Consider the following 12,961-nt stretch of genomic DNA (forward strand, 5'->3'; position numbering starts at 1 on the left):
AACAAGATAAAACATGTGAATCAGTTATCGGGTGCTGGTAGGCTAGCTGTTTCCCACCGCTTCCAGTCTTTGTGCTAAGCTAAGCTTCATATTTATGAGACAGAGTGCTTATTGTTCTTGTCATCTGTCAGAAAGCAAATAAGTGTACTTCCAAAAAGGTCAATCTATTCCTTTAAGAATATCCAAAGTGCCATCAGACAGCTTGCCTTTCTTCCTAGAGGGACAGATAATTATGGGTAATACAACAAAAGATGCATGGACAAAGGTGCATGCACACATAAATTGAACATATACACATACACAATCAAGGGCCTTGCACATACAACACACATGTTCACTCAAACGTTTAGTCTTTTTTCAACAATTACATAACTTGGTTCTCAGCAGAATTCAGTTTTCTTCCCCGGGGCCTCATGGGAACTTGTGTGGAATGTGGATCCATATCTTTGTTAGCTCTGTTAGGCCATCTACATATTTCTCCATGAGAGTGGCAGCATAGAGAGCAAGCAGACGTAATCATTCACAGGCTGGAATGCACTCAGCCTCATTCCAATCCCATCATAAAGGTTTATTTGACTGGGAAACCTTCTGTATAGACAGTATAGATGTATATGTTGACATGAACAGAACTGTTTGTGTGGTGCATCTGTGTTTCTACAGTCTGATTTTTAATGGAGAGAGGAGCATGGATGGATGAATTGCTTTCCCACCAAATAAACACAGGTGGTGAAAGTAAGCAGCTTACGGCTTCACAGCTATGACTGATGGGAAAATGTGTAAAATACGATGTGATGCTGTTTTTGACCAGATGATGCAACTTTATATTTATTGTCCATTTTCCTCACCACAGAAAACCCCTATAAATGTTATAAGGGCAATCACAAATACAACAGAAAACAATTAGCAGGAGACTAAGTTTGGCTTGCAATGCTAAGTCATGCTGCACATTAACATTTATAGAAACTTCCAACTGAAAAGAAAAATGTACCGGGTAATCCAGAAGTCACATCTGCTCCATTGAAACAACTAAGCAGAATAACTGAAGTTGGGTTTGACTCTACGGACAATTATGTTTCTGCACCGTGTTGATGAAAGGCTGGAGCACTGACCTGAGACCTGTTCAGGATGTGTGCGCAGGGTGTCCATGAAGTTACTCATAGCGTTCAGTTCTTTCCAGAGGCGCCCGAGCTGCAGAAACTCTGGGTCACTAAAAAGAAGATCCTGGGCATCCGTGTAGTACCGAGCCAATCTGAGGTCAATAACAAATCACACACATTATTCTTGTTGAGCAGATTAACAGCATGTACCTTCACATAGGATTAAATGCACACACAGATGCTTTGAAACAACTAAAGCATAATACTAGCGACATTTAAACATATTCGCATTGACTTCATTCCATAATTCTGCCTTTTCATCTCAGATCAAATGTTTCATAGGAATTCAACACCTCCGGTTTAAAACAACCAGCCCAGGGTGACGCTTACATGGAGTTGTTGTAGTTGGACACCAGGCCGGGAGATTCCCCGCGGGTGGGGTATTGAAAACAAGGGTTGTTGGCATTACAGAAGATTCCCTGGATCCATGGCAGGACCCCTGTGGAGGGCATGGCCTTGTTGGGGAAGTGGCCTGGGGTAAAGGAGATACTGTTGGCATTCAGTGCTTTATACATATTTATGAATAAGACATCAAACTTCACACATCAAATGTTTTTGGTAAAAAGACTTTTGCATACATTCATGTTGACGGTAGAGTGGATTCACTCGTCTCAGCCACACTAGCCCCATGAACAGCATAACAGGCCACATAATCTCCATGAAGAAACGCACCTGGTTGGAGAGTACAACATAAACTTTGTAAAACTGCATCTTTCTAAATGTCATCATTTAAGTGTTAAGAGTCATCCGTTGGATAAAAAAGATCAGGAAAAATGGACCGGCTGGAAAGTGGATACATCTAGAACTGTAGTTTAATGATTGGTGAACTGCTCCGATAGGCCAATAATAAGAATCATATAAAAGATGGTAAATAAAAAAACTGAGAGCATGCAACAGTATTGATTGAAAAAAAAAGATGAAAACAAACTCAGATGAGCAGCTACAAAAGAAAGTATGCTGCATGAAATGATGAAAAGCAACAAAATGATGTGATAGTCATTTAATAAATCACAGTAATGTGTAGGTCTATAAGATATTTGCACTTCACATACATTTTGGAAGTTATTATTTTTTGTTTTAAACATAAAAGATACATTGAAAAGGATTTGCGGACTTTAAAACATATCAAAGAAGTAATTGCTATAGTTCAGGCATTTTAGCCAACTGCAACCCCCGGAGGGATAAATGGAGTGAGTGGATTTTACCCTCTGCCTCCTGCGGATGGTCCAGTTCTTCCACAGCAGGAGTTTGACCTCTCTTCCTGCCCCCATGGTACCTCTTTTTCACCCCCGCAGGAGCTGGCACCAGCCAACAAACCTGTATTCAACCAGTCCACATTACTCTTAAAGCTTAAAGAAGCTACCTCAAGTTCTAGAAGAAAACCCCGTTGTGACTTATAAGATCATTTGTATTTGGAAAGCTAGATTTTGTGGATGAACTCCTTGTGTCCATTCATTCATCCCCCTAGTATGAGCTCTGTAATGAGGTCAATGAGCTCAAGACACTTCTCATGGTCAGCGGAACAAGAATAGACCTTTCCGAATGCTCGAAACGTTCTCTCAATACTATTCATGGTTCAAGTCGCTACACTGATTATCAAACAGTCCCGGTACATGGAACAGAAATCTAGGTCAGGTGCAACAATTGTGCAATGTTATGGCTATCACATTACTAATTACATATACATTGAATACATCCCATAGCATGGCTCTAGCCCAGAATATCATGTCACTCACCTCAGAACAACACTCGCACTGCAGAGCGATACGCAATACATGAAGTGTCACGCCACATATTCTAGCGAGTGCTGCTTGGGGTTGCTACACAGCTAGAATCCAGACCTTGTGAATAGTTAAGCAGATTGATTTTAATCTTCTTTCTGGGAGACTACAAACACATGAGAGCATTAGCAGAGGCCTATATGACCTAACCACCTGGCCTGCGTTATACTGCATAATCCTACCTGTTATAATCCCACAAATGGTAAACAATTTATATGCAACTTTGAATTGCATCTCTATCGATTCACAGGCTGCCATGCAGCTTCGAAAATCTATCAGTTTACTGTATAACATTGATTAAGTTGTTCTTGCAAAACAATAACATTTGCCTAACTTCTATAGTAATCATGGGAATAATTCTTCTTTGATAAATAAAAGTTTTCAATTTCAGAGGGGAAAAAAACAGACCATCATGAAATTTGTCAGATATATTTTAATAAGTTACAAAAGGGTGTTTCATGTACCTGTTTTTTTTTTTTTACACTGAACCTTTCAACATTCTATCAACCTTGTACATTACCATGAAAAACAGATACCATTTAAATAAATGATGTACTTCCTGTTACAAAGAACCTGTAAGGTTTAGGTTACTGATAAAACTAATAATTCAGTTGTAAAAAGGAAAAAAACAGCTTTGGCTATGAAGAAATGTAAAAGTTATATCAAAATAAGAAAGATAATATAATTATACAATCCAGTGGCATTTCGAAAAGCTTTTCCGATCAGTGTAAGTTGACACCATACAAGTTCAACAGTATAAAAACAAGTGGATGTATACCCTTTGCAACTGGTGCTTCATAACATGACCAAATGCCAATGCAGGTACCCAGTACAGCATTTAACAATGGCCATTATATTGCTTTATACACAAGTTATTTGCAACATTATTAATTACAACCTAAATGTAACAGTTCAAAAAAACATTCTGACTCCAAGTAGGTAGAAACATAACTCAGAGAGCGATTTGTGAATGAGTGCACCAAATCTTTTTTCAGTGTTGTGGCTACATGCACTATTGAAACGATTCAAACATAGGTTTTATTTTTGGTATATAAACATACATAGTGAGCCTGTAAGAACTTGGTACAAAACTTTAAAATGAAAATGTCATTGCACAGTAAAAAAAAAAAGAAGAACTTATAAATATTCTGACCAGGTGCCAGAGGATACTGAGCAAGGGATTGGTAGATGAAATATTGGTGAATCATGTTAAAGAATATACAGCATTTTAAGTGCATCTTGTTTGTCTGTTGAGGACCGAAGGCACATTTAATTGTCCAAACGGGGCCCACCATCAAAGCGCATCTGGAAATTGCAGTCAATTGCAGACATTTCTTACTCTTTGTATATTAGAATATGGCATACATTGTTCATGTTGGAGCACTTTTCTTTATTTTTTTAGATCTCTGATGACTCTCAGATGATCACACAAAATGAGCCTCTCGATGTTCTACCTCTTGGAGGCGCCTGGGCCTGAGTCTCGGGTACACTGGTTTGGCCTGGTTCGGACTCAGCTCCTCAAGGCTCGAGCTGGGAGACTGAGACATGCCTGCCTGCTCGGCCTCATCGTCTTCCTCAAGAGGCTCATCTACAGACACCTCTATCTCAATCCCCAACTCCTCCTCATCCTCCTCCTCTTCTTCATCATCATCCTCCTCATCCTCCTCATCTTCTTCCTCTGCGCTGTTGGCTAATGCACAGTTCTGCGGCTCTTTAACTTTGCTCCCCGACGGGGGCTTGTAGAAGGTCCCTGGCGGGGGCTGTAGAGTTCTGGGAGCCCTGAAAGCTGTTGCGACAGGATTGTACCTGGTTACATTGTCCTCCCTTCTTAAATTCCTGCTAGGTCGCACTGCAACCGTGTATGGTCTATTGCTGCTGATACTCCCAGTAGTGCCAAGGGAGAAAGACGACGACGATACGGGTACAGAAGCCGATAAATCGCTGGCATCCACTGCTGTGCTCTCCGTGGGAGAACTGGCCACAATTCTGACAGGCCTGGAAGCAACTTCGTGCTTGTACTGTTTGTCCCAAGTTCTGCGCAACGTCTGGGTGTCAATAAATGTACCCCGGTAATGTGTGCCCGCCCGCAATTTTGTTTTGTCAGTTTCGTCCACCTCGTCAATGGATTGGTCGCAACCAACGCCCTTCCTTTCTTGGTCGGCGCTGTTCCGCGTGTTGTTCTCGTCGACTTGGCCCCGGTTGAGTATCCGTTCAGCTGGCATGCTCACTGGCCGGGAGGAGAGTTTGCTGCGAGGGTGTCGAAGCGGGACCCTGGCGACGGCGATATGCTGAGAATGACCGAGGCCTTTCTCGCCAGGTTTCGGGACCTCGGGGACGCCTGATGACGAAACCCCATTGAAGGCTTCCAAATCCACTTCATCAACTTTGAATAGAGAGATCAACAATAGGTTAAACATCAATACATCAAGTAAAATGGTGTCGGGATATAGACAATATCCAGCAGCCAGTGTCCTCAAAAAATAAATATAAAGATTGTGCGACCTATCTTTGTAACAATACTGACCAGGTTCAAAGTCTCTTCCATTGAGGCAGGGCCTGGTCTCCTCAACCTCACACAGTAAGTGGGAAGAAGGAATGATGGAGGAATGCCTCTTATACACCTTAGAGCTCTGCTGTAATGAAAAGACAGACAAGAATAAGGACAGGAAACAAAGCGATAATCTATCATTTCATGTTAAAATGTGCCGTGTATGATGTTAAAACATGCCCCGCGCAAAAAAAACTAATTACCTCCTTAATGTCTCCCAGCGACTTGGAGTGCCTGCTCAGCTGCTGCTCCTTCTCTTGGTTGCTGTGGCGAGGTTGAGCATCCATTTCCTGCGCCGAGGTGCGACTCAGTGGACTGAGCGGGGTGTCGAAGATCATCTGGTAGTGTCTGATCAGAAGCTCAACAATGAGCGCCTGATACGGGTAATCCACCAGGGAGGAGAGGGAAACTTCGGCGTCTGCCTGCCTCGGCTTGATCAGCGTCGGTCCAAAGATGATACCCAGGTTGCTGGCTGTCATCTTATTCTCCTCTGCTTGCTCCATCACCCTGGAGAGAGGACGGATTATTGTCATGAGTCATCTTTTCTCTATTAAATGGCTTATTACATTTTTTTAAGCATTAAATTCACCTCCCTACTTGTAAAATTACCATTTTAATAATTCATTTATTAAAAACGTGTTTTATGGGTTAATTGACTGTACCGATGCAGATGCTCTATGAGGAACTGCAGTGTCTTGTGATGAGTTCGTGGCAGCTGCCTCAGCAGATCCTTGATCTTGAAGAGGACCCGGTTGAGGTCCACGCTGACCTGGGCCGGGGTCTCTTGGGTGAGTCTCAAAGCTTCCAGTTCCTCCACAATGATACTCTGACTTTCCTTGGCCAGGCCGATAAAGTCGTTATAATATCGGAACAGGATGAGCGGCTCTGGAAGCTGCAGAGGAAAGTATGAGAGGGGGAAGAAAAGAACAGAAAAACAAACGAAACAAGGAAGTTAATAATAAACAGAGACAATTGAATGATTTGAGTAAATAGACAAGTGGGACAGAATTAGAAATGAGATAAGAAATTGGGGGATGAAAGGGGGAGATATGTACCAAAAATAAACAAAGACAAATAAACATCACTGCGGTGGTTTTGTTATGTAAAGCACACATTTAACCAACTCATATCCTTATTTGGATGACCCACTTCCATAATGTTTATTGTGCTAAGGTTTCAAAAGCAGCCCACCTGTCTCAGGTAGAGTTTGAGTACGTTGCTGATGTCGTGGGGATAAAGCTCGGAGAGCTCTACCAGGTCTTTGCCATTCTCAAAAGCCTGGCAAAGCTTCTCTACCCGGGACTTGGCACCATTCACGCGGTAGATACCCTTCACAGCACAAAAACAAAAGTCAGTCAACACAGGGAAATTAGATCCAATTTTCAGGCTCCCCACTGGGTTATCACTGCTGCTTATTATTATTATGAATACAAAATGTATGGATGCAAACTTTAAGTTTAGGAATGCAATGTGGGTCAAATAATTATACAAAACTTGAATTGAGGATGGATTTTCAGTTTTAAATAGGAAGCTTATTAGCATTCATTATTTGCAAATGTAACTAGTATGTAATTATTCCTTAGAAAACAACATTCCTCTTGAAACATTCAATAATTGTTGACATTACTTTACACATGTATTTGTCACAGTATTGCATCCTCTTCCGGGAGGCCAAAGATAAACCATTAGAATAAGCAACATCCTAACACATATTAACTGTGAACAACCATATAATACATTCATATTTGACTGAAACTACCTTTAGGTTGAGAGCTCGGTTCTCGATTTCTGATGTACACTTCCTTATGATGAAAGGGATGCCGTCCTGACTGTTTTTAGCTGCCTGTGTGAAGTCAATGCCGAAGAGATGGAGCCTCCCCTGGAGCTTCTTATGGCCGCACTGGATGGCCAGGGTTTCCAGACACTTCTTATGGCAGGCTATGGAACACTGCAAACATGTGGAGAAGTATCTCGGTTATAAAAGTGAAAGACTTTTTCACACTAGAGATTAAAACAGAGGATGGAACTGAATTGTTCACAGTTGAACATTTTGATCAAAGCACTAGGATAAAACCAGGATAAAGCTTCAAGTTAGTAGTTACACAACCAATCAAAAACAACCACCGACTGTAAATGCAACTAATAAAAACATCTCTACTCCTTATAGCTCGGGCACGAAGATGTGCAGTCAAAAGCCGCTTCGTTGGGAACCAGCCCTTAAAAAGAAGACAAGGAAAGCTTCATGGCTGGGAACCCCTTGAACCAATGCATGGAATGATTCCAATACACTGCAGAGGCATATTCTTATGTCTTGTAAATGTGTCTACCGCCATTACATAACCCATTTAAAAAAATGTTTTTCCAGTAACCGTTCTGTTATGGTCTTGTGTATCCGTGTATCTAGTAAATACGGAAAGAAACTGGATCTAAAATAAACAGGAGGGGCACAGGGGAGATGGAGGCGACCCTTTTCGAATACGAACAAAAAGTCTTCAGTTTCCACTGGCCGGTCCCCCACTGGGACCAGTTGGTGGATTTGGTCTCCGAGGAGAGCCTGTGGCCACTTTCAACTTTCCCTTTATTCAAAAGTTTTGATGAGGAACGAGGTGGTCTTGCTCTTTTGTTTTCGTTTGATTTTTGCTCACCATGAGCGATAAAGACAGCATTGTGAAACTTTGGCAACGGTTATGTTGAACTTGAAATACTCTGTGGACTCACTACATTTAGCGAAGAGGCTCATGGTTGGTGTTTTCGTTCCAGTAGTTCTAAAAGATTTAAAAAAAGGTTACCTCCTCGCACTCTGCTCCATGAAACACCACCAGGCTGTCGCACTCTCGGCACTTGGATGGCGCTCTAAGCTTCCTCAGCTTGTGGGTTTGAGCCGCCTTGGACATCTGGGTGTTTCTAAAGGGACCCGGGGAGCTGGCCGTTTCGATTACCATCTCACTCAAACCTGCAGAGCGGAGAAAGGGCAAACCATGAGAAGACATTTCCTTTCTTCTTGTATTTAGTGTAGAAATCCATTTAAATCCCACTGAGAACGTTTCCAGGGGTCAGTTTGACTCACCGTTGTCAGAGGGTGAAGGAGGCTCTCTGTCATCCAGGTCATCAGCAGACGACATGGTGCCGGTGGAGGGGGTTCTGGGTAACCTCCTCTTGAAGTCTCCTGAGCAGTAAGGCAGGACACACCAGTAAGTCCACATCTCCACTGCTATATCAAGACAATGCTACTTGTTTCTGTCTCCTGTGGTCTACAGTACTGGACTGGGACAACCTTCCTCAATTTAAAGTGCCAAGAGAAAAGGCGGGGTCGACTTCACGTTGTTGATAATCAAATTACCAGTAGAAGATTCACACCTCCATTGACTGATCAGTTAATTCCAATAGCCCCCATTTTAATAATGTGGTTGATTTTCTAATGAGCCCAATAAGAAGGCTCATCAGGGATGGCCTCCCCCAGCCGAGGACTCATTTTTCTGGTAAACTAGAGAATCCTTATATCGATTCTTATATTGGAACGTGTGTTTAAAAGTTTTAAAAATCAGTCAAGGAAACATTTAATAGTATGTGTATACTATGTCACATTTTAATTAGTGGAAGGGTGCATCTTCAAGTGTCAGCTGAAGAAGCCCATCTGGTACACACATATCAATCTACGCCAACAGACAATTTTGGTGGAAATTCTCCTCTGCAAACACTTGGATGAGACATAACACATCCAGATTTGTACAAAGGTCATTAAACGGTCTATGACACATACACACTGTAGCACAGCAACTCAACCTGCACCAAAACTACCATTTCATGTGTTTGCATGCGTTGTAGACTAGCAGGGTTGCCAAGCCAGTTCTATCCAAACATACCAACAAAGTTGGGTGAACATCAAGTTCATGAGAAGAAGAAGAAGAAGAAAAGAAATGTGTGCAGGCCCCAGGGGCACTTCAGACAGTCAGCGCTGAGGAATGCCCATCCTGCCTATCTTCTGCAATGTGTGGTGTCTTTGTCAACGACATGAGGCAGTTGCTCCCTGATAATTAGAGATAAGTGTTGTGTAACAACCGGGGTGAACCAGGTGATTTGGCTTTCTTGGTTAGGCGGTAAATGTGTTTTTATTTATTCGACATCTCAAATGTAACCGCATGTAAAGGCATGTTTATGCAGAAGATTAAAGTAGTTATATAATTAGTCTCTTCATAAGTGGTAAAGAAACAGAAACGCCTTTTACTGCATAATACGCAGATATGGTTGAAGCCAATAAGCAATTAATAAGCAACATGCCCATTCAAAAATAAAATAATTTTAGCTAAATTCAATTTATAGCCCTACCTGGGCTTGCAGTGGGTGAGTCCATGGACCGGGACTCACTGCTCCCTCCAGCACTTTCCGAGTCGCTGCACATACCTCCACCCTGGCTGGCCGAGGTCCAGGGACGAAACGAGGCCTGAATCCGCAGTGCTGGATGGAGACAAAATACCACACTGTAATGCACCATATTACAGCCCACTCGTGTTGTCAAAAATGTACTTTTATATTTCTTCTTTCATTGCAGACTAAACACAAAATATAAATGTTACTGAATTATTGGTTTCCATTACAAATCATACATTACTAACCTTGAAATATAAGTCATAACTGGGCTTGTTTCAATGGAAATGCAATGTGCATATCTCTGTTTTTTTAATGATCCTGTCTTCTGGTTACAGGCCTACATTACAAATTCCTTTTATTTGATCAGTGTTGAATTCCTGAAACAACACCTAAATGACAAATTAGCCTGCAAAGTGTGATTAACCACTAACACTTTGCGTAAAAAGTGCTGCCTAGAAAGATCTGGGAGGATCTTACTTGCACGCACAAGAAAAACAAAAGGAAGTAACGAGCAAACTGGCTACAGTTTAATGCTTCGATTACCTTCACACTTCATTTCATAATTCTAAATGTTTGCGTGTTGCTCACAAAGCAAATTATCTTGTACCTGGCTGCACAACATGTTGGTCAATGTTGGCAATGTAGAAGATATTATCTCCGTCTGTTCTTAAATGGCTCTGAACTAAAACATTGCAGCAGGCACTTGCTTAAACGATTACAAGACCATGTAAGAGCAGGATGAGCTCGATGTAAACCTGCATACCTTGGATGTCAGTGCTACTGTTGGAGCGCCTTTCGGCAATCCTGGCATGCTGGGCGGTGACGGGACTTTCCATGTCATCTGCACCAAGGAGGTCAGAGGTCACCGAGGCCTGTGACAGGTTACTGTGGGACGAGTGGCTGCCACTTAGCGAGCGCTTGTTGAACATCATCCTTGGGAGGAAAATGATGGAATGAAAATAGTTATGTTACTATATTCTTTGAGACATTCTTCATGCAGCAATACTAACTATAAGAATGTATATAACAGAAGTTAAATCAATTTTATCTATATTGCCTAAAATAATGAACATATCACTTTAACAGGACAAAGGAGAGAAATCTCAAGTAGAGCAATTCCATTCAATCAAATGTCTCACTGTTTTCAAGTATATGACATTTCACAGCATTCACATTTAAGACCAGCAACAATACAGTTCAGAAGTGTTGTCTTGCAATTACGTCCCACTCATTCGACTAATTTAAATTAAGATCTGTAATTCCTATACTGCGGGATCAAAACGCCAAGTGTATTTCCTAATCCCGTCAGTACTGGACACCTCCATTGAATAACAATGATATTATGAGATCAGCCCCACCTTTCCATCAAAGACAGCAGTTCATTTGTATTCAACGATGATTAGCTGAAAGGCTTGTGAATGACCCGAAGTGCAAATCCAATTGTTAAAAAAGTATCCGAATGCATCTCACAATATACAGTATGTAGGTCAGCGATCTATAATTAACCTTTTTAAACTAATGCTGTGGATGCACGTGAGCGCGTGTGTGTGTATGTGCGTGTGTGTGTGTCTAAATTCCATTTCCTCTCAACCAAGCTGAACTCTTTTGATCAGAGGGATCAGAGTTTAGGGGTGGGGGGAGAAAACCAAGTAAGAACAAAGCACTCTCTAATTTCCCTCTGTCTGTTTGAGACCCACAGACAGAGGGAGGGAGGGAGGGAGAGGGAGAGGGAGAGAGAGAGAGAGAGAGAGAGAGAGAGAGAGAGAGAGAGAACAAACCTGTGTCAACAAAACTCACTCAAAAGGAAACTACCTTTTCTTTTCTTTCTTTTTTTTTTAACCAAGTACCACAAGAACTTGGTACTGAAAAATACCCAAAAGTAAAATGACAACCATGTTTTCCAAGGTGGTCAAAAACCATGTTGTGTATTTAACTTGAAAGCTACTGAAAACTTTCACAGAGGTTAAGCCAAACTGATGGGAAGCCCACTGCCCCTCTCACCCGTGACCGCAGTCATTTCCGCAGGAAGCCCTGGCCAACCCAATTGTTTTACGCTTTCCAAAACAAGCTCCCTCTCTCAATCCCTCCACCTCCCACCAGTGAGGGCTACAGAATCACAGGCTATTGCAGTTATTTCACTGTATCTACAACCACTTGTTTACAATGAAGGAACATTCACGTTCCCACAGAATCCTAAAATGCAAGCTTTAAGCTGTTGGTATAAAAATAATAATTGTATAATAACACTACACATGGAGAGGTTGAAGTCTTTTCAAATTGATAGAACATTTTAAATGAATTAAATGAAATGTTAAGCCCTCTGTGAGCCACCACTTTATCTGTTTTACACAAATAAAATCTGAGAAATTAAACATAAACACTGATAACTAAGAAGGCTCAATATTAAGCAGTAGATATTCCAGTTATGTTCATTATTGTATATCTACCTACTCTGTAGTATGATGCACTGTGATTAGGTTTACACCTCTATGTGGAAGATTAATTATTAGAGTATGTGCTCCACCTGTAAACCCCACAATGAAAACACGAGCCACTGACCCCATGTGTTCCTGAGCAGCAGTGTCGTGATGTCTCACCCTGTGCTTGGTGTGACGGCTGAATCAAACGAGTGGGACTCCAGGCGAGGCCCGTCGGTGGGCAGACCCCGGACAAAGTCGATGTAGCGCTGGCCCGGCTCGTACAGTTTGGCGTTTTCACACAGACTCTGGTGGTTGACAGGAAGCGACACCACCTGGGCCTGCTGGAGCTGGAACCAGTTGACCGTCACCTGAAACAAGGAACGTGCAGCATTAACCCACCATTAGTCTGTCCAAGATAAAGGATGTTATTTCTGTTATGCAAGTTGCTCGAAAGGTTTGCGATAAACATTTTCAGTAAATATAAATAAATAAGTCGGAACTTACGGCTTTGAGGGTGAGGTCGCACTGGGAGACCATCTCTCGGATCTGAGTGATGATCTCACTCTTGGTGTTGGCCAGATCGACTCTCTTGTCCCCAACATCAATCTGACATGCTTTGCAGTGCTCCCTGGCCTCATCGGCCTTCAACAGAAAGGAGACAATTAACATCACATTAAAATGATTGGA

General features: G+C 41.9%; 2 protein-coding genes across 2 annotated transcripts in view; both read right to left on the minus strand.

The window, feature by feature from the left end:
• The window catches only part of abca4a (ATP-binding cassette, sub-family A (ABC1), member 4a), a gene marked incomplete at its 5' end in the record, with an annotated part of 30,441 nt that extends 28,013 nt beyond the window's left edge, over positions 1-2,428 (minus strand). The window contains 4 exons of the mRNA XM_079234437.1: positions 1,110-1,249; positions 1,488-1,629; positions 1,736-1,829; positions 2,363-2,428. Of these exons, the coding sequence (XP_079090563.1) occupies positions 1,110-1,249; positions 1,488-1,629; positions 1,736-1,829; positions 2,363-2,428 (442 nt within the window). The remainder of the gene's footprint in view (positions 1-1,109; positions 1,250-1,487; positions 1,630-1,735; positions 1,830-2,362) is intronic.
• A 931-nt stretch (positions 2,429-3,359) lies between these two features.
• arhgap29a (Rho GTPase activating protein 29a) overlaps positions 3,360-12,961 on the minus strand; it is a 32,133-nt gene continuing 22,531 nt past the window's right edge. Inside the window, exons 12-23 of the mRNA XM_079234508.1 lie at positions 12,779-12,916; positions 12,452-12,642; positions 10,618-10,787; positions 9,813-9,941; positions 8,554-8,652; positions 8,276-8,439; positions 7,246-7,434; positions 6,678-6,815; positions 6,149-6,378; positions 5,690-5,993; positions 5,463-5,571; positions 3,360-5,321 (exon numbers count right to left, since the gene is read on the minus strand). Coding sequence (XP_079090634.1) covers positions 4,363-5,321; positions 5,463-5,571; positions 5,690-5,993; positions 6,149-6,378; positions 6,678-6,815; positions 7,246-7,434; positions 8,276-8,439; positions 8,554-8,652; positions 9,813-9,941; positions 10,618-10,787; positions 12,452-12,642; positions 12,779-12,916 — 2,820 coding nt within the window. The 3' untranslated portion in view covers positions 3,360-4,362. The remainder of the gene's footprint in view (positions 5,322-5,462; positions 5,572-5,689; positions 5,994-6,148; positions 6,379-6,677; positions 6,816-7,245; positions 7,435-8,275; positions 8,440-8,553; positions 8,653-9,812; positions 9,942-10,617; positions 10,788-12,451; positions 12,643-12,778; positions 12,917-12,961) is intronic.

This window comes from Taurulus bubalis, assembly GCF_910589615.1.
Source record: "Taurulus bubalis genome assembly, chromosome: 18".
In the NCBI taxonomy this organism is placed as follows: Eukaryota; Metazoa; Chordata; class Actinopteri; order Perciformes; family Cottidae; genus Taurulus; species Taurulus bubalis.